Source organism: Chrysemys picta, chromosome 2 (assembly GCF_011386835.1).
Source record: "Chrysemys picta bellii isolate R12L10 chromosome 2, ASM1138683v2, whole genome shotgun sequence".
Lineage (NCBI taxonomy): Eukaryota > Metazoa > Chordata > Testudines > Emydidae > Chrysemys > Chrysemys picta.
In genome coordinates, this window is record NC_088792.1 from 4,342,249 (window position 1) to 4,365,989 (window position 23,741).

General features: G+C 41.8%; 1 protein-coding gene across 25 annotated transcripts in view; it reads left to right on the forward strand.

The window, feature by feature from the left end:
• MAP4 (microtubule associated protein 4) overlaps positions 1 to 23,741 on the forward strand; it is a 251,893-nt gene that overhangs the window by 178,354 nt on the left and 49,798 nt on the right. For 21 of the 25 annotated variants that reach the window (XM_005295087.5, XM_005295091.5, XM_008173099.4 and 18 more), the window contains 2 exons: positions 1,315 to 1,482; positions 2,673 to 7,136. In XM_005295087.5, coding sequence (XP_005295144.2) covers positions 1,315 to 1,482; positions 2,673 to 7,136 — 4,632 coding nt within the window. The remainder of the gene's footprint in view (positions 1 to 1,314; positions 1,483 to 2,672; positions 7,137 to 23,741) is intronic. The other 4 variants (XM_065586678.1, XM_065586685.1, XM_065586673.1 and 1 more) reach the window with 1 other exon arrangement.

Genomic DNA, 23,741 nt, shown 5'->3' on the forward strand with positions numbered 1-23,741 from the left:
CGTCGCCGCCCTTCCTCCTCCCGTACAGTCTAGCCCAGTGAAGCATCCATTTTGAAGGTGCGCTTCAGAGCGACGCCCCAGTCAATTTCCTGGATCCACCTTCTTCTTTCCTTGACTGTCTTTGTCCCTACTGTTCGGCCCGGTTGCAGGTCACCTCGGACCACTGGATGCTGGACATAGTATCTCGGGACTGTATCCTGCAATTTTCCACCACCCCTCCATCCCACCCATCCCTCTTCATGGACCCTTCTCACAAGCAACACCTTGTTCAAGAGGTCGAGAATCTCGTGCACCTGGGGGCAGTGGAGGAGGTCCCTTGGGACATGAAACGGTTCTATTTCCGCTATTTCCTAATCCCGAAGGCAAAAGGGGGCCTCAGACCCATCCTGGACCTGCGTTGCCTCAACAAGTCTCTCATAAAGGTGAAGTTTTGCATGGTCTCCCTGGCCTCCATCATCCCCTCCCTGGATCCAGGAGACTGGTACGCCACCCTCGACTAGGGCACACACATCGTCAGTGGCTTTCCTGGCACAGGTACCAATCCAAGAGATCTGTAGGGCCACTACCTGGTCATCTGCCCACACGTTTGTGTCTCATCATGCACTTCCCCAGCAAGCTTGAGACGATGCTGGCTTTGGCAGAGTAGTGCAGCTGCAAGACTGTGAACTCTGAGCCCACCTTCATTGATACTGCTTTCGAGTCACCTAGAATGGAATAGACATGAGCAAGTACTTGAAGAAAAACAGTTTTTGTAACTACTGTTCTTCAAGATGTGCTGCTCATGTCCATTCCATTACCCGTGCTCCTGCCCCTCTGTCAGAGTTGTTGGCAAGAAGGAACTGAGAGGGCATAGGGCCGGCGATGCCTGGTATACCAACATCTGAGCATGGCACTCACGGGGGCGGCACAGCTGGCTCTATGGATATCGCTAAGGCAAAAATCTCCAACCGCGCACATGGGCATGCACACACGTAGAATGGAATGGACATGAGCAACACATCTCGAAGAACAACCGTTACGAACAAGGTGGAAAACCACTTTTTCTTTCAAGAAAAGAGGCTTGACCTGTCTTCAGATAGCAAAGACAATCGTGTATATTTCACCTTTGACACTGCAACCATTTTGTAAGGTATTTGTCAAAGGGAGCTTGAGGGAGGAATATATGTAGACAGATTACAGAATCTTGTAAATTGCATCTATATTCTAAACCAAAATGTACCCTTTTCTATATGCCTGTGTGTAAAATATTGGTTACACTCATTCATCAGATGTGAAACATCCCATCTTATTGTGTTTTTTGTGTTTCAATTACAGTGGAAGCGAAAGAACCATTGACATTAATAGAAACTAAAGAAACCCTTCCAGAAAAAACAGCTCCAGCTGGTGACCTGGCCATAGTAGAGAAGCTGAAGGACGAGGGTGAGCTTAGTCATGCCCACCAGACAGAACCTCCACCAAAGAAAACTCCACTGGAGCCTACAGGTAGAGATTTGACAGTAGCTGAAATTTAGAATTAAAATATATTTTCTCTCTGAATACCATTCTTCCTTCTCCTGCTAGCTGTGTTTGTCTTACCCTTCAGCCACATGGGCAAGCACGCGATTTTCGACAGCCAGCATTGGGCTGTTTTGTGAATTCATCACAATGATTCTGCTTGCACTTTGCCTCCAGTCTCTGCCCTGTCCCCTCTTTTTAAATGATTTAATCTCCTTGGTTTCGGGACTGAGTCCAAATTTGGATGCTGCTGTTATTTTCGTTGGGGGGCTGGCTTATGTCTTCACTGCTAAAGCATTTAAACGTTCACCTTCCTTCTCTTCTAATGCCATTTCCAACATGGCTCTTATTTTGGTGTTAAGACAAACCCAGTGTATCTTGATTCTAGTAAAACAATGTTCATGGCAAATTCCTTTTCCAAATTGAGGTGTGTAGCTCCGAGAGGAAAACATAGTTTTGTTCCTGCTCCACTATCTCACCTCTCCATTGAGCCTAGATTGCTTATATTTCTGACTGGAGGCTGATTTGAGGGACCAGGGCTATGTAAGAAATGACTGACACTCTCTAAAGTTAATGGCTTATAATTGAGGAAACTAGTGCTATCTACCTCTGAGTACAGAAAATTATTTTTCTTTTGATGAAGTTTTGCCTTCCACTGCTTTACGGGTGCTGTGGGAAACTAACTTCTAGCTTTTTCTTCCCATTACATCCCACACGCTTTCTTCTTGAGCCTTACCTTTCCACTATACTTCTATTTCCTACTAAGGAAAGTTTCTAAACTAGAGGGTTGTAACTGGTGTAGCTGCTGTCTTGTCGTGCTAAAATAACAGGAAAAATGGATCCCTAATGCCTTTTCTAAATATTGGTAATTTCTCACTACAAGAACAGTTGTTTTATGGGAGTAAAGATCACCCACTGTACAAAAAATGACTGTTTAATCTCTGTCATTGATCTATTTGACTTTCCAATAACATAAAGAAATTAAACATAAAACCTATTTTTAAAGTTAGCTTTCTTAAACGTCACCACTAAAACTGGGTTTGGGGTTAGTATGGTATCAGTGTGTTTAAAAGTTCTGCATATATGACTGAGGCGGTCAATAAAATAAAAAATTGGCTAACATCAGACTTTTTAGCAAATAGTTGCTCTGATACTTGAGCAAACTTCCTGTATTCCAGGTGTACCTACTGCACAAGTAAGGCAAGCTAACAAATCAAGTGACCGCAGGTTTGGCAGAGCAAAACCTGCAGCAGTGCCTGGTGCAGATGTCCCCGAGGAACTTCTAGTAGGTCTCCCACAACAGAAGAGTACTGACCCAAAAGCAGACCCCTTTTCTATGGCAGAACTTGGATGGGTCTCTGGAACATTCTCTCGGACTAGGGCACCACATAAAAAGGCAGCCGGGCAGCTACTTAGCATGCCGTCTGAATTTGTGGAGAGCCAGAGAGATGTACCTAGAGAGAGCTGGGATTCAGAAGGTTCTCCAGTGATTGTGAAGAAGAAGAAGAAGAAACAGAAACAAAAGAGAAACCAGCAGCCAAGAACAATGGAGTTAGGGGATGAAAATGTAGAAGTTTCTAAAGCTCCCAAAGTTCCTCTCTTTGCTGCTGAACTGCAAAAGCCAGGCGTCCCCTTTGTTCTGCCTGCTGAAGGTGTCAAAGAGCACTCTACTCCCTCAAGAGAGGGCCAGAGGAAGGGAACTTCAAATGTACCAAGGGATGCTAAGGCAGGAACTGAAAGCCACCTCTTAGACGATCAAAATATTATCTCAAGTCCCACAGCAGGCCAGCAGAGCCTGAAAACTGAAGGACCATTTAAATTTTTGTTGGATGCAAAAGCTGGAAAAGTCATGAAACAGGAAGAAATGAAAGATGACAGTTTGTTGCAGTCTAAAAGCAAAAACAAACAGGTACCCTTGGAGAAGCTAGAATGCAAGGCAGAACACACTAAGATGGGGGATCCTGCATCAGCACGGACACAAACCAAGCCTATTGAAATAAGTTTTGTTGATAAAAACCAAAAGATTGAGTGTAAACATTCAGACCTTAATGCATCTCTCTCAAAAGGCATCAACCTAAATAAAGTGGAAACTCCTTTGGAGGCCAAACCTGTAGAAATTAGCCTTATTGATGAAAATAAGGAGATTAAGTGCATATCTCCCAAGCATGTAGCAGCAGATGAGACCGTTCCAAGTGAAGTTCAGACTCCCAGTGGGGCATTGATGGGAGAGACACCAAAGAAAAGAGGTAGTGATGAAAAAGGCAGAAAGACTGAAAATGGTTTCTCTAAGCAGCCTGCTGTTTTAGAGATTAAGACAGATACAACCAATCTTCCTGCTGCAGCAAAGAGAGTCGACAAAACTAAAGAAACAGTTTCCTTTGATAAAAGTCAAGAGACTGGCTCTATTACTGCAGAGCCTCCATTGGAAACTGCAGCAGATATTACTAAAGTACCCCTTATACCATTGGTGTCAGACAAACCTAAAGAGGACATTGCTGGGAAAAACAAAAAGGCTGGCTTCAGTTTTTCAGAGCAGCCATTTCTTTTGGAGACTAAGACGGATACAGCCAAACTTCCTGCTCCTGCTGAGACAGTCGACATAGATAACATAGATTTCACTGATAAAAGCAAGCAGACTGGATTCGATCATCCAATTGTGACAGATAAACTGGTTACAGATAAACCTAAAAAGAGGGGTAGTGATGGGAAGAACAAAAAGGTTAAAAATTCCTCTGAGCAGCCAGTTCTTCTGGAGGCTGAGAGAGACCCAGACAAACTTCCTGCTGTAGCTAAGACAGCTGGCAAAACTAAAGAAATAATCTTTACTGATAAAGACAAAGAGCCTGGCTTTGCTATTGCAGAGCATTCGTTGGAGGATATGACAGGTCCCAGTACTGCAAAGGTGGCAGAGAAGCCTAAGAAAAGGTCTAGTGATGGAAAAAACAAAAAGGCTGAAAAAGGTTATTTCCAGCAGCCATTTTTTCTGGAGGCTAAGGAAGACACAAGCAGTCTTCCTGCAGTAATGGAGAAGGATGATAAAACTAAAAAAATAAGTTTCACTGATAAAGGTAAAGAGACTGATTTTACTACTGCAGATCCTCTGTTGGAGGGTGCAACAGCTACAGTGGAGGTACGAGGTCCCACTACAACACTGGTAACAGAAGAACCTAAAAATGATCTTACTGGGAAAAGTGAAAAGGGTGAATTCAATATTTCAGAACAGTCTCTTCTTTTGGAGACTAAGCCAGATGTGGCCAAACTTCCTGCTCGTGCTGAGACAATTAGCAAAACAAAGGAAGATAGTTTGATGGATAAAAGCAAAGAGACTGGATTTACTGCAGATTCCAGTAGAGCACTGTTGACTGACAAACCTAAAGAGAAGGGCAGTGATAGGAAAGGCAAAAAAGTTGAAAAAAGTTATTTTGAGCAGCCTTTTCTTCTGGAGACTGAGACAGACACAAGCAAGCTTCCTACTGTAGTGGAAAAGGCTGAAAAAAGGAAAGAAATGGGTTTTGCTGATATAGGCAAGGAGCCTATCTTTACTACAGCTGGGCATCAACTGGAGAATTTGACAGCTACAACCAAGGTACAAGTTCCCACTATGAAACTGATAACAGAAAAACCTAAAATAAAGGAAAGTAATGAAAAAAGTTTCTTTGAACAACTTGTTCCCTCAGATTATAAAATGGACACAGCAAAGTCCGAAACACGCATCAAAACTAAAGAAATTCATTCCTCTGATAAAGGCAAGGAGACTGATTTTACTACTTTAGAGCAGCTCTTGGAGGATATAAGCGATGCAGCTAAGGCACACGTTCCCATTACAGAACTGGTGGCAGACAAACCTAAGAAGAGGTGTAGTGATGGGAAAAGCAAAAAGCTTGAAAATAGTGCTGAGCACCTTGCTGTCTTGGAGGCAAAGACAGACTCCGTTAAACTTCCTGCAGTAGTCGAGGAGGCCAATAAAATTAAAGAAACTCACTCCACTGATAAAGGCAAGGAGACTCAATTTACTACTTCAGAGCATCTGTTGGAGGATATAATAGATACAGCTAAAATACAAACTCCCATTACTCCACTGGTAACAGGAAAACCAAAAGAGAATAATAAGGGGAACAGCACAAAGGCTGATGTTGGTTTGGAAAAGCCATTTCTTTTGGAGACTAAAGTAGATGCAGCCACACTTCCTGGTGGTGCTGATGAGATAGTCGACAAAACTGAAGCTGTAAGTTCCACTGATACTATTTTAGAACATCAAACGATGACCGATCCCAGTCCAGCACTGGTGACCAATAAGTCTAAAAAGAGGGGTAATGATGGAAAAAACAGAAAGGCTAAAAATGCCTCTGAGCAGCCAGTTCTTTTGGAGACTAAGACCGACAAAAGCAAAATACCGCCTCCCAGAGTAACTGATCTGGAGTACCAAATGGAAGAAATGGGTCTTGTAGATGAAAACCAAAATATTAAAAATTTCCCCTCTGACCATCAAATGCTTTGGGATAATAAGGGTCACTTGTTCACACCCTACACTCAGTCTAGAGCAGTTGGTGTTGGTGTTGACGGAGTTGGCAAAGCTTGTTCTACAGACAAAAATCAAGGGCTTGCGAGCATCTTTCCAGAGTATCCAGTAAAGGATGAAGGAAGTAAGGTGTCACTGCCTCCTGCAGTGGTTTTGGAGGGCACCAACAAAGAGTCAAGCACAGGTGACAAAAGGGAGAAAAATAAACACAGCCGTTATGAGCATTCAGTCAAACTGGAAGGTGAAGAGGCTGGCATACAGGCTTTCACTTCAGTGAAGGAGGGTGATAAAATCAAAGTGACTAGTGCTGGGGATAAGAAGAAGAAAGGTAAACGGCCTTCCTTGGATTCTCCAGTTAAACAGGATGCCAAGGCAGGAAGGGATGAAGTGCACACTTCCATTTTAGCAGAGATTGATGACAAAGAAATAAGTTTCACCGGTGAAAAGCAAAGCACTGAATGTGCTTCCTTGGAGCATCTGGTGAAGGAGACAGATGCCATAAAGGGAACAATTCCCACAGATGCCAAAGTGACGGACAAAATGGAAGGAGGTAGCTATGCTGGTGAGAAGGCTGTTGGATGCATCTCTCCGGAACTTACAGGGCAATGGGAGAATAAAGCAGAAGCAGTTGTTCTGCAGGTTCTAGCTACAGCGGAGGTGGTGAACAAGGCTAAAGAGGCTGAGCTGGGTGAACAAAGCTTCTCTGAGTGTCCAGTTAGTTTAGAAAAAAAGACAGATGCAGCCGAGGTTGCTAGTGTGACTCTGAGAGAAGCCCAAACAGAGGAAATCAGTCCTACTGATAACATTAAAGGCCATTCTGAACACTCAGAAGGTGATGCTGCTGACAAGATGGAGGCTGGCCTGAAGGACTTCCAAGCTTTGAAGTCTGAAGAGGATAACTATGCAGACTTACCTCAGAAACAGATAGATGATTCTGGACAAAAAGTGGTGAAAGAGATAAAGAAAGAGGAGAGAGTCAAAGCTACGGAACAGATAAAAGGCTACATGAGACCCACAAAGTCAAGAGGGCTTCCTACTCCACCACCAAGGCCTGCTGTCCAAGATCGAGAGAAACCAAGGCAGCTGAAAGCCAATGGTATGAATCGGCAAAGGCAAGAAAAAGGTGTGTGCTTGTGATTTGAGCTAGCAGCAGTAACGCAGATAGCTTGCGTGTGAGACCTTGCTACTTGTCAGTGCGTTGGCATGAATACATAACTGTTAATCCTGTATGTCACAAACAAATGTGGCATGACTGTTTTGGCTGATCTTAAAAGGCTCTTAATTCTGCTTGCCTGTCTCACGGTGCTAATTCCCAAGTTTTAGAAGAATTGATAGTTTGGTTTGAATTCCAAAGCTCTGTTTTTTTGGGTTGCATTTAAAGTCCATTTTATGTGTCCTGCCTTTACAAATTAAACTAAACTGTACTTGGAGCATTATGGTGAAATTAACTTCTCAGCACCAGAAACTGAGTGTGATGCTTGTCAGAGATGCAGGACTTCCTATATTCAGTCTTGGACCAGTGACAGAAAAGTAGTGCTTGATCTAGGAAACTAATTGAAATTGATTAGAAATTAATGGCTTATACAACTGTAGAGCAGGGAATTGCAGATTTATGAAATGTTCCTTCCTGGCAGGTTGTGGGATCTAACTTTAAAATCACATTAGTCTAATTACATCTACTGCTTTTTTTCCCTGCACTTGAATTCTGACCATTTTTACCTTCAACTACCTCAAACCACCAAAGGTATAAAAATCTGTGCTTCATCCCAACTGATTGGCTTTAGGAAACATTAATCTCTGATTTAACATCTTGAGAAATAGCAAGTAATCAGACTGATGTAATTTTAAGATTTGATCCCTCTCAACCTGTCAGGGTTAGAAACATTTTGGAGGGACCAGTAAAACTTTTCCAAGTGCCAGTCCTGGCCAGAGTTCAGAGAGAATTTGGATCTCTGTCAACCCAAGCTGTCTGACTGTGAAATGGAACCCGTGTCTTGGCTGTGTTTTGACTAGCATGTATATATATGATTTAAAAACAACCAACCGACCAACCTGGGACTTACGATGTTACCAACCTCCTTTAAAAGTGTGCTCTTTCATCTTACCAATGCATTCTGATGTAATGAAGTGGCCTAGCAAGGGTTCCTCGTCCCTATCTAATAGCTGTTGTTTTTGCACTGTCGTTAAGGCATGAAACTTCCCTGTTTCTCTTTTTGCAGAGTTCCACATTGTCAGCATGAATGATACAGCTGCTAAATTTAATAAACAGGGAGCCCAAGTCAGCCTTAACATTCTGGTCAGGTTTTTGAGAGGCTTTGTAATTTTAATGAGTGTTGTATAACCCAGAGTTGTTCTATTTTGGAAGTGGTTGCTCTGCATGAACTTGTGCCCATAGAAGTGTGCTGCATGATGGTACAAAGTGGAGTGAACGCAAAAGGCAGTGTCTTTAAAAATAAAAAAGCCTTTATAATCTGCTAGAAACCTTTGTTTCCCTTTGTAAACTGCTGCTTTTAAAGGGATAGTTGTAAAGCTAGGAGATTCCTGCAAAAAAGAAAAGCACTTCCTGACTGTTGCACAGGTAAATTTTACTGAAAACTGCACAATACATCAAAGGACTCCCAACTGCAGTGCAGAATGGCTACATGTAAGTAGATTGATATGCGGCTTGCATTTGCAAGTTAGTACTATATAAGGCCACATAGAAGCTTTCTAATTAAGCACAGTTGCCACAATCCTTGACTACACTAAGCAACACTTTGTAGATTGACAGTTGCTTTTTAGAGAAGCTGTGAATGATTGAGTTTATTTTGGAGATGTTGGTTGACACATTTCCTACCCCAATTTGAATGCACATTCTGTCAGGTGCAGGATTGATGAGGAGGGCTTGAAGGGATGGCTCTGTCCTCTGGCATGGTTCTTAGGTAAACAATTGTTGACTGCACAACATCTGGGCTGAGTGACAAAATGTTACTTTCAATAAAGCACAGAACACTGTGGGGACAAAAAGACAGACTCCTTTGACTGGCTCTTGTCCAAATATTTGTGTCTCATTTTCTTTCCATCCCTACACCTTCCAACTAGTAATGAAACAACTGTTTAGTGAATTCCCAAGGACTATGAATATCCCAGCTTAATTCCTAAGTGCAAAGAAATGTTTGTGTAAAATCTATTTAGGATGTCTGGTTCTTTATCAAGTGAACAGTAAACTCGTGTCAGATAAATACAGGTTAAAAACACTGATCAGTGGACGAAGTTTTTATGAGGTTTAAGTAGTATATGAAGAGTAGCCTTGTTTACTGGTTAGAGCAGGAGTTAGTGGGAGCCAGGAGAAGATCTGCATTCTATTCCAAACTCTTTCACTGATTTGCTTTGGCCAGGGACAACTTATTTATCTTCTGTACTCCAGTTTACCCCATTTTCTATAGGAATAATACTTAACTGTGTAAAGTGCTTTGAAATCGTTGGATGAAAGATGTTATAGAATTGTCTAAATATTGCTATAATATCTATAAATAGAAAAGCTTTATAAAACTGTAACTTTTATTTAAAAAAAAAATTAAGGTGTTTCTGGGGTCTACATAAATCATGAGAGTGAAACTTAAATGGCTCCATACTTGTCACCCGAACGCTGATTACAATATCACTGTGTATTGTGGCTGTGGATTTATAATAGTCCATGAGATCTCTGTTACATATTTGCATCTCTTGCTCTTCAAATTTATGTAAATTTGTTCATTCGAATACCACATCTGAGTATTTTGGAGAATGTTCTGCTGAAGATTAGCTACTGAAATTTGTTTAGCAAAACTAGAGGGCTGCTTGTGAGATCTGTAACTACTGTGTATGTGTGCTACAGTACAACAGGAGGGCTCCTCTAAATTTATATGGAGGCATTTATGTAATGTTAGTGTAGATATACACCAGTGTTTTATATCATGTAGAACATGATTTGATTTCTGCCCCAAAGAGCTTTTATCGCTTCTTGGAAGACGTGGCAATTACAATGCTGTAGATCTCTTTATTTGATAGGACTGTTCCCTACATTTTAAATGTGGATTATCTACCCAAAAAAACCTGTTAAAATGCTGTTGTGTAGATTGCAAAGTCAAACATTCAAAAGTTAGAAAATGGCAGATTTGTGACTGCCCATGCAGCTTTCTGCCTCTTGTATGACTGTTTACCATATTGAGCCTTGTCCCTTCTGTTCCCTGTTACAGCCATTACTAGAAACACACAGGTATTCTGGAAACCTATTTCACATTTTTAACACCACTGGGCAGTAAGGATTATAACCAAAATCAGCCTGTTGTAGGGTGACTGCCTCCCTCATGACCTCATAGTGGCTGTGCATTTGGCCACCCCCTCAGTTTCCTCTTCTAGGGTCCGCATTAACTCCACACAAGCTTTCTAAATATAAATAGTCCTTTGCGAGGTTAATTTATTACAGAAGTCGCACAACCATAGTCCAGAATTCCCCAATGTAGTCAAACTGTACATTCAGTTTTCAAGTCCCAACAGTCCATCAACACACCATGAACAGTACAGCTCTGACATCTCTCACCATGCACATGCTCTCCGGTACAGCCCCAGTGGCACGCACCCCCATTTTAGACACTTAAGTATGGCTCCAGCATATCTTACTGCACCTTATCTCTTGGGTACACATCTGGTGTGTCTCACCATGCTTCGCTCCTGCCCTTCTAGCTTTTCTGCCGTGTTTCCTTCTCAGAGACGGTTCCAGCTGGCTCACTCGTCCATAATTCCCGTGACTTTAGCCCTCTCTGGCCCTCCGTCTTCAGCTCTCCAGCTCAGAGAGCCAGCAGGCATCTCCCCCTGCTGCTCTCAATCTTCAGCCCTCTCTGGTCTGGGGAAGTTTGTAAATAACAATCCCCCCTCCCCGACTGCCTTCCGCTTTCACCAACCTGATCTGTCTCTCTTGCTCAACCAGGGAGCTCTCTCCACTCCCTCCTTCAAGGTGATCCTCTCCTTAAAGCTCTCAACCTTGCTGTGTTCTTCTGAGCTCTCTCCAGACTCTCTTGACTCTCCCTTGCCTTTGGGCTGTGTCTCATCTATAACTCGCAGGGCAGCTCTTACATCAAACTAGGGCGTATCTGAACTGGAACAAGACAACTGGGCATGATTTCATTTCAGGGGCCAGCAATCCCATTCCTCTGCCATGCTGGTAGGGTCAACATTTATCAGGCAAGTTTTTTGATAGCAGCCGTTATGCTTCATTTTGGCTGGAGTTCTAAGTAGGATTAGATGTGAAAAGAATGTGTAGGAATCTCAGTATTGACATAGACATCCCTACCAATAACAATGCAGCTGACCTCATGCTGAGGAATGGAGATGGGGTAAATGATACTAGGGTTGAACTATCCCACTTAGACTTCCAAATAGCATTCCCTATGTCTCCCCATCCCCCCACTCAGCTGGTATCTGTGTCAACACTAAAGGCTTCCTGTGAAAAAGACCCTCTCTAGCCTATATCTTAAGGAACAGCATACTATGAATAGTCTTGCTTACCTAGCCCTCATGTTTTTGTTTGTATCCACCTGTTGTGTTGTCTTCACATTTATATTGTGTAAGCTCTTAAGGACAAGAACCATCTTTATATGTACAATGCCTATTATAATGGTCCTTGTCTGTGTCTTCTAGGCATAATGTAAATGAGCAGCATATGGAATTCCAGTGTTGGGAGTATTGGCTATTAAAAGGTTCTGAAAATTACCCTGTCGAACAGGGATTTGAAGGGCCACTTTGAGCGGTGGTCTCCTACTTAACTTCTCTCTGTTTTCAGAAGCTTTTCATCCTACTCTCCTTCGTTGCCCTCTGCTGGCATTCTTCCAGCACCCTTTCCTTTAGCTAATAGCCAGCTGTCTGCAGAGCAGCCACCAATACCCGTCAATGGCATAATCCTTTTCAGTGTGTAACATATAGTAGTTCACATTTTTAATCTGACAGCTTTACATCCCTCATATGTAAATAAAATATGTTCAACATCCAAAAGAGCCATCTCTAATTAATTACAATGTTTTCTTCTGTTCTGCAACCACAATGAGGCCCTTTCTCTGAATGTTGTCTTTTCCTGGCTGTTCTGAATTATAGTGGTGTCATTCATGCTGTTAATCTCTTAGCATTTCCATTATAACCCTCCTCATTCACACAGTTTCAATGGTTTATAATTCTGCTCTGACTTAGTCTCAGCTATAACTGGGTATGTAGATAGTTACACATGGCTGTCTAATGACATTATTGCCAAATCATGACCTCAAGCACACAGTTCTGTGCACAAATGCCTTTTAATCAAATGTTTGGTTTTATTGGTACAGTACAGGTGGACCTAGGTGTCACAGTGGATAAGAAGTTGGATATGAATCAATAGTGTACTCTTGTTGCCAAGAAGGCTAGCGACATTTTGGGCTGTATAAGTAAGGGCATTGCCAGCAGATCGAGGGATGTGATCGTTCCCCTTTATTCGACATTGGTGAGGCCTCATCTGGAATATTGTGTCCAGTTTGGGGCCCCACACTACAAGAAGGATGTGGAAAAATTGGAAAGAGTCCAGCGGAGGGCAACAAAAATGATTAGGGGGCTGGAGCACATGACTTATGAGGAGAGGCTGAGGGAACTGGGATTGTTTAGTCTCCAGAAGAGAAGAATGAGGGAGGATTTGATAGCTACTTTCAACTACCTGAAGGGGGGTTCCAAAGAGGATGGAGCTCGGCTGTTCTCAGTGGTGGCAGATGACAGAACAAGGAGAAATGGTCTCAAGTTGCAGTGGGGGAGGTCTAGGTTGGATATTAGGAAACACTATTTCACTAGAAGGGTGGTGAAGCACTGGAATGCATTACCTAGGGAGGTGGTGGAATCTCCTTCCTTGGAGGTTTTTAAGGCCCAGCTTGACAAAGCCCAGGCTGAGATGATTTAGTTGGGAATTGGCCCTGCTTTGAGCAGGGGGTTGGACTAGATGACCTCCTGAGGTCCCTTCCAACCCTGATATTCTATGATTCTATGATACAGACCGTTTACGCACGGATGTTGGGAGTCAAACCGTCACAACCATGTGTTAACGGAGTGCGGGTTAAGAGGGCCATGCTGAAAAAAGTGTCTATGATTCACTTAGAAAAAAAGCCGTTATTTTCTGCTCTTTCTGGCTCGCATTTTTTTTCTTATGAAGTCTTATCAGGTAGCAGTTTTGCAAATAAAGCTGTTTCATCACAATTATAAAGTTGTTCTTCGTGGTAATCTTCATTTTGTAAAATAGATTTTAACTCGGCGGGAAACGCGTTTGCGGCCGATTCATCAGCTGATCTGCTTTCTCCAGAAATCGATACCTGCGCTATGCCATGACGCTTTTTAAAATTACTTCTAAACCCCTTGCTGGCTTGGAATGATTCATCCCCCATTAAATTTCCAAATGTTGTCGCTTGGGCTTGAAGAATTGGCCCCACTTAGTGGCATTCCTTTCAGCCTTTCCTGAGCAAACCACGTGTGCATGGCTTTGTCTATTGTGGGTTTTGCTGAATAGCGCACACGTTTTCGCTTAAGCCCCGCGGCAGAATCAATATTTTGTACAAAGCCAGTCAGTTTAGATTCATTTTTAGCCATTGTCGGAGAGTAGATTTGGCAATCCCAATATCTTTTGAAACTTTGGCCTGGGTTTCTCTGCTATTTACTCGATCTATTGCAGTTAGCTTTTCTTTTATAGTGTAGGAACGCTGACACTTGCCCTCTGCCATTATATGAGGCCTACGGTTAAAACTTTCTAATATAGTATATATATTCCTATATAACTACTATATATTATATATCTCTCTAGCGTGACAATGACTAAGCATGCGTGATACGTCTTTATCAATATTGGTAAAGACGTACAACATGTTTCCGCTCCGCCCTTCCTGTCGATTTCTATATCAGTGAGTTAGTGAGCAAATCTATAGCGCCACGTAGCAAGTTCCTGTACTGTTAACTTGTTAACAAGTCTCGCGTGTTAAATAGGTAGCACTGGGAGGCATGGCGCTACCGTGCTTTAAGTGGATTTGCGCGTAAACCGGTCTGTACTGTAACACAATAGCTGCCATACTGTATCAGACTAATGTTCCATTCAGATCAGTATCTGGTCTCAAAGTTGGCAAAATTAGATGTTTGAGGAAGACATCAGAGGCCCTGTAATGGACAGTTATTTTCTTCATAATCTTAAGCAGTTAGTGATTAGTTTATATCCTGAAGTATAAAGGGTTATATTCCTTATGATTTTTTTATCCTATATAGTATAACTGCAGATAATCTTGTTCATATGAATGTATATAATTGTCACAGGGTCTGCTCACCACTAGTGTGCCTCCTCCTGGTCGCTGATTCCAAGTCCGATGCCACCTATCCACATCTCACCACACGCACTGCCTTTCGTCCTGGCTCTCAGTGAGGCAAGGTGCTCTGCGTTCATGGCTTCGCCCTCTGGCCAAGTCAAAGTCTCTTCTTACAGACAGGCTGAGGCAGTCTTCTCATTCGCTGCCCAGCCAGTGTCACTTCCCCAGTGGCTGGTGGGGGAACCTGGGCCCACCACAGGTTCCAGCTCAAGGACCCTCTAATCAGCAGCCAAGGTCTGTTTCATTCTAGACTTCATTCTTACTGCCTTTTCCCTGAGCCTTTCCTAACCTTCTGGCTCCCCCCTCTTCTCTGGGTTTGCTAGCTACCAAATTCCATCTTCCCAGGGAGGAACTGTAGGGTACTTCCCTGCAGCCCCCTCCCTTCAGCCAACTTCCTGTCTTTATAAATGCAGCCCAGCTCGGCTCATGCCTCCTCAGCTCCCTCATTATTCAGTCAGGGGATTACTTAAGCCACTTGATTCCCTTCAGCTATGGCATGTCTGGTTAATTGCCCCCCTTAGCCTACATGAACCCTTTCAGGGCAAATATGGGATCAACACCTCCATCACAATAATCCTTTGGTCAATACAACTAAACTTTGTGTCACTGTATTGTGGCAATGAGTTCCATGGGGTAATTATTGCATTATATAAGGGGGGAAAATGACACTTTGATATAGAAAAAATAGCAATTAACCAAAGTTGTTTAGTTTGAATATAGAAAGGATCTGACAGCTGTCTTCCCACAATACAGAATGTATTTAACAGACATTCAGAGAGCCTTTGTCCTCTTCTTCCTTTCCTATATCTGTGATTGTTTCTTTCTACTTGATTATGTTGAAGAAGGGAACTAAAATATTGTTGGTAGTGAGTGTTATAGATTTTTAATTTAAAAAAAATGAAACAAGTTTGGTTTCAAAAGATTTTTTTGCTGATCCATATCTCCAAAAATAGTGGGATGTTTGTAGGCCCTTAGATCATGGTGTAACCAAACTCTTTAGGTACGTAATTACTTTACCCTTTTCCTTTTTTGTTTGCAAACTAGATATAGCCAATACATCGTTTTAATTTTACTATGTAGGGAGAGAGGAGGCTCAAAGAAGTCGTATCCAGATCTATTTCCCATGAGAACAATTTCTGTAAAACTATCTGGGTCCCCTCTGTGTACACCTTATACCCACGATGGTTCTTTCCATAGCTGGCACATCGTAGTCACAAACATCCATTTGAGTTTAGACAAAAGTTGTGGGGTCCCGAGGCACTAACTTTACAGCTTCAGGATTAGTTCCCTCTCCCATTCATCTCCATGAGATCTGTAAAGATTCATGTTTTAGTTAGACCTGGGAATAATACAAATGTAGAATTCTTCAAAAGACCACTTTTGGATTAAACATAAGGAAATTTGGTTTTTAACATTATCCTTGTTACTAATTACACTTTCGATAATGAGAACTGAATTTAAAATATCATTTATTTCTTGCTGTGTATGCTGCTTGTTTACTACTTGTACTACATTCAGCCTGGACAATGAAAAGAGGCTGGTTAGTTTCCATTCAATTTCACTGTGAAGTTCTCATCACTAGCCCAGGGCTGCAATGTTTGAGTTACATACAGAAATATTTTTAAAAGCTGTTTTGTATTGGAAATTAAAAGTACAAAATGAAACATTTCTGCTGCTCTTTGGATTTGTACTTTTCATTTCTTTTTACAAAATCTAAATAGTCTGATTTTACCTGAAAAGTGTCCCATCCCTGAATGGGTAGCATTGTTAGCATACAAACTACTGAAGGCTCCCATGTATCTTTAAAGAACAAGGCTTTAGTTTAAAGTGAAACTGATCAGGATACTGAAAGTTCATGTTCATTGCTGCTTTAGCTTGACCGACTGTAAAGTGTGGGAAGTAATGAGGCATGTGAGTTCAGTATACAGTCTCAGGCTTCAGGCCTCATGTGTCAAAGCTTTAATAGGTTTGTTTTATTTGCAGTGAATATTTGGCTGATCAGCAAGAAGTGTGTCATCTGTGTCAGCCTACACTCAAGTGAATATCCAAATTATAATTTTATGATCTTGGCTTTTAATGCCAAAGTATATCCTCAATCAATCTGATCAGTGAGATTATTGACTATTATCGGTAGTGACACTTAAATAGCGATATAACGTCTCTTGGAGAAGCTGGCAAGGAGTATTCATCATCCTGGAAAGTGGCGTTGCCTTGGAAACTAGTGCAAAGGACTGCACAGAAACAATTGCGTTAGATAAAAAAGAGGCATTAAATGGGATAAGTAATAGCTTCAGGATTGAAGCAAAAATAGAAACACTAGGCTTATTCATCTGCTGAGGATGGAAGCTTGCAGACTGGGTTTTAAGTCATGACGTGTTGATATAGTGATCTGGTCTGCTTTGGTATTGGCATTGTAAGAGCCTACAGAGTCATGTTTTGTACATGTATCTGTGAAACCTACTAAAATGGGCAGCAGTTCCTTGCAAGCTCTTGAATTGAAAGGTGTGTCTTCCCTTAGAAAGTGGTGTTTAAATTCAGCGAGACAACATAAGCATCAAAATATTTTAAGCAGCTAGAGATACTGATGGCTATAGGTCTGTTTGGTGGGTTTTTAATATTGTACTTAAATATATTTTAGTATGTAAGGGGCTTTTCAGCTTTATTGGCTAGGTCATTTTAGTCTTTTGTGTGCAATCTTTAAGAGGATTCAGGATTTAATCATAGCAGGAGGAAAAGTATAGATTGAATACAAGTAGGTCCCAAACTTCCTCCTGAATAAATATGCTGCAGTTTCACAGTTGAAAGGTTGAGAGAGACTTTAGGCAATAGAGGCATCTATACATCTGGAAGCAGCACTGGGATCTGATTGGCTATGGCTCATTACTATTTCACTGCCTTTATCTGACACTTTCCTAAAAGAAAAGCCAGTGGGGAGTGATAAGGATTTGAAACCCAGAATTCTGACATCCAAGAAATCTGTCTTCCTCAAGACAACTGAAGAACCAGTAGAGGGGCATGGAGACTTGAATTTTTACCCTCTGAAGAAGCAGACTTTTGCTGTTCCTAACCATCATCTTGCTCTTTAGGATGCAACTTTCCTCAAATTTACTCTTTTTTTTTTTTCTTTTTGCACAGAATCACTCAGTCACAAATAGCTCTCTGGAGAGCTCCCCATCCTTTCCTGCTTGTCCTTCACTGACTGTCTTTTCCTCCAAATGCAGCGCCTCTCTCTTTTAGTATCTAGGAGGTAAAAGCCACATAAGAAGCCTGTAGCAGAGCTGGGAATAAAACTCAGATCTTTGGATTCCCAGTCCTGTGCATTAACCTCTAGACTCCTGGTCTAGTTAAGAAATAAGGAGATTCAGAGGTGTAGTCTGTGAGGAAACAAGTGTTAAGAAGTTTTCATGAAAAAAGCATTTGGAGAAGAATGAGGGTGGTTGGTGCATGGAAACTGGGGGGCTGTTCTAAGCATAGGGGACAGTATAAACCAAATGAAAGCAAGTGTGGGAACAAGAAGGTATGTAAGTTGAAACAAGGATAGATGTAGTCATGGTGAAGTTGCTAAGAGGCTAAGAATGATGAGCAGAGTGGGTCAGCTTGACAACGTCCTGGGACAGCTAGCTGTGGGCTGACTGCAGTAGTCTCTTTTTGTAAGAGCTCCATTGTGTGGTGATGGAGTTGGACTCCTTCATTTCATTTTTCCTTTCAAAATAATAGCTGTTCTATATAGTTAGATCCTGATTGACAGCTAACATATTTTGGCATGCAGGAAAAAAAATTAGGATGATAAAAATATAGACGGTGTTTAGCAAACATTAAACTGAAACTTAAAAGAAAAGATCAAAACAAAAATGGTCATTGGGCTCTTAATTGTGTGTGGTAGTATACTCTACAACTCAATTTTTCTGTTTAGCTGCTTGAATCTAATTTCTCTAGCACCATCCAATATCTTGCATGGCATCCACCTGGCTTGGAAAGGAAAGAAAACATTAATTCTTGAGCAGTCACCTTCCATTCTATGTGTGCTGCTATTCTAGCTTCTGCTACCGTAAGTCCAAATAACTCACCCATTGGATTGAACCAATACAACATATTGCAAAACTTGGTTCTTGTAAGCATCTCTCTTAGGATGTGGTATATCTTCAGCAGAGTGTGATGTGGATCTTCACAAGATGCTGAAGGGAAAGATGTGAGGGGGGAAAACGGCACCACAGAGCTTAACAATTACAGTGTTCCAAGATCCCAGACTTGTACTAGCTAGTTCAGGACCTGTACCAGAAAAGTAGTTCTGGTTGAAGTAATGACAATTCTCATATCTGTTTCATTGCAAACCACAAGGACTATACAAGCATGCTTTATCCCACTAGAATTCTGAGAATTGGTCTCTGCTTTCAAGTGACATAAAGCATTCCTCTCTTTTCCTGGTTGGTTCTGAAATATCAAACCTTAAAATCAAAGCATGCCACTTTGCTTCATTTCTCTTACTTTATTTTCTACGTAATTATAGCTGCCACTCTTTCAAGAACCGCTAGAACTAGAAACCAGTGCTTTGAGCATTAGAAAACATGGAAAACCTGATTTCATCGGTGTAGAGCATTAATAGAACTCTAGTAAGTTGAGATCTGCTGCTAAAATCCTGTTTAGAACTGATTGAAGTGATGGGGAAGCAACATAAGGTAACTGAGATTAAATGACTTAAAGGTTTGGGATTTTGTGACCTGTCAGATATGTTGGTGAGACCAGTATATATACTTTTAGGACCAACAAATGTTTCCAAGTGCTAGCCTTGCACCAATTAGTAGATAGAGGTTAAAAATATTGATCCGTAGGTCACATTTCACACAGCAAGATGTCTAAGAATATTTAAATCATTTAAAAAAATGAGGTCTTTTGAGAATAGTGGGGCTGGTGGGTGGAAGTATTTTGGTTAAATGGAGGGTGTATAGACTATGGGTATAATTTACAGTATATTACTCATTGTTTTTAAATATAGCAACATCTCAAACCCAGAATTCAAATACAAGTAGATAAATGTGTGGATCAGAGCGTGTTATCTCTGCAGCAGGTTAAATTCAGGGGGCGTACTGCAGCTCAAGCGTTTCTACATTGAGGCTAAAAATTTTTGTCAAAATTAAACTAAAACAGGAATCATTGTTACTGTTTGCTCACACCAAGGGCAAAATTCCTCCTAGACAGGAGTTTTTCTGGCTATATCTGCAATGATCATTCTTCTTAAAGTTCTGTAATCTTGACTCAATGAGGAGGGTTTGTCTAGTCAGGATTATTTCACACTGGGCCTCTAAAGACAAGGGCAGCATCTCTTGGTGCTGGGTAGAGCAGGGGTTGGCAACCTTTCAGAAATGGTGTGCCGAGTCTTCATTTATTCACTCTAATTTAAGGTTTTGCGTGCCAGTAATACATTTTAACGTTTTTAGGAGATCTTTCTATAAGTCTGTAATATATAACTAAACTATTGTTGTATGTAAAGTAAATAATGTTTTTAAAATGTTTAAGAAACTTCATTTAAAATTAAATTAAAATGCAGAGCCCCCGGACCGGTGGCCAGAACCCGGGCAGTGTGAGTGCCACTGAAAATCAGATTGCGTGCCGCCTTCGGCATGTGTGCCCTGTGGTAGAGGAATGCATCGCTCCAAGTGTCAATGGTAAATGGATAGAGGCAATCTTTAGTGCTCTCAGATTCTGCTGGGAAAGTCATTACATGTAATTAAATGTAATTGGTTTAAACTGGGCCTTCCTTCACAGATGTATTCAAAGTCTTTAGAAGATGTGGTCTGTTTAATTGACCTGCCTTTAAAAGTTATTTATTCCAAAATTAACAACAACAACAACAAAAGTTTAGATGACTTTGCTTCCCAAAGTAGCACATGTTCCTAGGTCTGTTTATCTGCTGTTAGGGCATTCTGGAGTCACTGAAGTCTGAGCTTGTCCCACATCTCCCTACGGGCTGAGACTGCTGCCTGTCCTGCTTCCCTGTCCCTTTCCTGTTTGAAGGTAGAGCAGAGAGAACTCAAACCTGGCTCTCCCATGTGGTTCACTGGGAGAAATTCATTGGATGTAGGAATTTCTAAGAAACAAAACTCTGCAGGATCCCAGGCTAGTAACAGGTCGAATATGCTTAGCAGTTATACTTTAAAATTAAGCACTTGGAAACACTGTTCCTCACTTACTGGCCTGATCAAATTGGAGTCTGAGAGCCTGTGTTACTTCAAACAAGCTGGTGACCTTAGCAGTACCCTTCCCTAATTTGAGTATCTGTCTGGTCCTACACTGATGTGGAAGGAACTCAGGGCTCCATGGCCGTTAAGTAGAGGAATTTGGGACAGTGTTGTCAGACCAGCCTCTTAGCCAGTTCCCTTTCTCACCCAGCAGTTAAATGGCCTTTACATACAACATCTCAGCCTGCCCTTATATGCAATCATACACCAAAAAGTGAAGCTGTCCTTGCGCTTTATCTCCCACTGCTGGAAATTCCAGATCCCAGGAGTCTCTTTTCAGTCTGTAGCGAAGGGGATATTTTAACCATTGTAATTCAAGGACTACAGTGGACAACATCTCCCCATCTCCATCAACCTTTTCCAAAGTACATGACTTGAGTGATCTTGGTAGTCTGAAGAAAGATGGAAATTATTTTGTCAGAGCAAGATGTTATCTATGCTGAAATTAGAATTAGAAAAGTCTTCCCACAGATGCTTGAATGAGAAATTTTGATAGGTCACGTTATGCATTTATTTCACTTCAGGGCACTTGTCTTAAATAGATCAGCACAAAGCATGTAATGCTGAAAGTAAAATATTTGCAATGGAAGAATTTAGTGCAGTGAAAGTACTGTATAAGTTGATGATTTTTAAAAAGCCCACATTCCAGGATATAGTATTGAGAATCACAAAACCATTCTGAACCTGTCCCAAATTCTCTCTTAAGCATTGTCCAGGACTAAACTCTTGTGATTCACATTATTTCTAGTTAGAGTGAATGAAATCCCCATTTGTGGCAGTATTTGTGATCTCTGATACAGAAAGAATGTATTAAATACATTGCTCTGGCAGCAAAACTCCTCTGCCTCTGGGAGGCAAATCTCTGTACAGTATTGGTTTTTAGAGGGGAAACCATACTACTGAGTATAATTTTTACCAATTTTTAGGAGTGGTTCTTCTCGGTTCATGATTGACTGTTCATGAACAAGGAATACTTATTTATATAATATTGTTTGGAGCAGAAAAAACAATTGTAAGCTTCCTTATAAATGGATGCAGGGGTAAAAAGCATATGTGTATAATTACCCTCAACACTTTATTCACCGAAGAATCTATTTCACTGGAATTGTTAAAACCACATCAGTGTTTACAGAGACCAAAGAATTAAATTTACAAATTAAATTTCCATTTTGTTTTTAGGAAGGGACAAAACCTGACATTTTTTAGGGTCTAACTAAAGTGCTTTATTTGGACTAGTGGCTGATTTCAGTAAATGAGTGCTTTGGGTAAGAGGGGGATGGGGAAGAATGAGTTTTGTCGTGAATACAGGGGAATGGTATGTCGTCACAGACTCAGGCAGCCTGCAAGCTCGGCTTGCTTGTAGGTGGTATTACAGCTACGAGAGGGAGAGAAGCAGTCAGAGATGTCTCTCTCAAACAAGCAGCCTGCATCTCTTTCAGAATACAGCCAGCTGTGCAAAGCCAAGAACACAGATAGCTTTTCAGAAGCCTTCCACTGCATGGAATCCCAGAAAGACTTCGGCAAAACTAAATTTGAATGGCAGAGGACTGAGGGAAAGCTTAATGAAATTGGGCTAAATGTAAACTCAGGGGGACAGATTAAAGACGGGCTTGTTAAAAACGCTGGCTTCACAGATGAGGATAAGCTCTGCTTCTTTGAAGGAAAGCTGGACAAAGAGCTGAAAATAGCTCAGAAAGACAAAAGAGAAATTGAGGTGCAGGGCAAAAAATACCAGGCAGCTCCAGGTCACCTTGAAAGCTGGTCTTTGATTTCTGAAGCGTTTCCTTCTGCAGAAGGAAACTTGGCAAACCCCAAAACTACAGATTTCCATTTGGGGCAGACAGGAGCCGAGAGATCTTGCACTGGGCTGGGAAAAAATGAAGCCATCACCGATCAGGAGAAAGCAGCAGGTAAGAGTGGGATGGAAACCAAGTGCCAGCAAGAACAAAATCTGCCCAACCTGTCTGTGTCAGAGAGTGATCCTGACAAACACATGAAGGAGCAGGAGATTAGTGTGTGGAATCCAAATTTCAACCCTATCCTGCCTAACAATTCAGGGTCTAAAGAGGCGACTGTGAAAAAAGATGGATCCCCTAGCTATTGTGTAATAGGGGTAGTTAATGATAACTACCTACAGAGTGGATTTTCTTCTTCCCTAACTGCATCTAATCCAAAACCTCCAACTACGACTATAGAGCTTGCACAGGATGACTTCAAAAGTAGCTATTTCAATAATATCAGTGAAATGGAGGAAGAAAGATTTATGGTTGAGATGGAGGAAAAGCTGAGCTGTGCAGATGAAGGCAATTTCCTGAACAGAGCTGCTCACCAAAGGAAGGCAATGAGGCGTGCAATGTCAGAATGCTCCCACTTGTCTGTGCCCCAGACCCTTAATTTGGCAGACAAATACCCTGAGCCATTGGTTAGAGAAGACCTTGCTACCGGCCTTCTCTCTCCTACTAGCAGTCTGACCCAGAGCTCAAGCCCCATTACCAGAAAGCCAGGCGCTCCAATGAAAAGGTCAATGACTGTGTCAGAAGAGCAAACATCTGTCTACAGCCTGGGCGCTGAACAGAACAATGCGGAGTTGCCCAGCCTGACTGTGAAGGAGCATCAGTCCCTTCTTACAGAGGAGCCAGCTGCCAAGAAGAGAGAGGAGTGGAACAGCAGCACCTCTGTCAAGAAAGAGCTGGGCAGCCCAGGGTTGTATCACAGCAAACTGGAGCAAATCCCTGAAATCAGCAGCCGCGACAAAAGGAGGGAGGAGGCGGCAGCAAACAGGGACAAGAGAAATGTCATTGATGAAGCTGCTAGCCGTGACTCTCCGAGAAGCAGAGGCAGTGAGATGGAATCCAGCAAAACTGGTCCACTGGAAAGAAAAGAAATCGAGGTCAGCGATGTGCAGAGCACTCCATCTTCCCAGCGAGGAGTTCTACCACGTGATGGTATGTTGCTAAATTTTACCTCCCTGGGGAGCGTGCAGACAGCAGCTAGGAAGGAACTGACTTGACAGATTGCAGGAGGGTGGGTGGCTCAGTAAGACTCCAGAGACTGACACAGCTTAGGTTTTAATAGACATAACAAAGGATAAGCTTTGATTTAAGCAAGGAAGAGAATAAA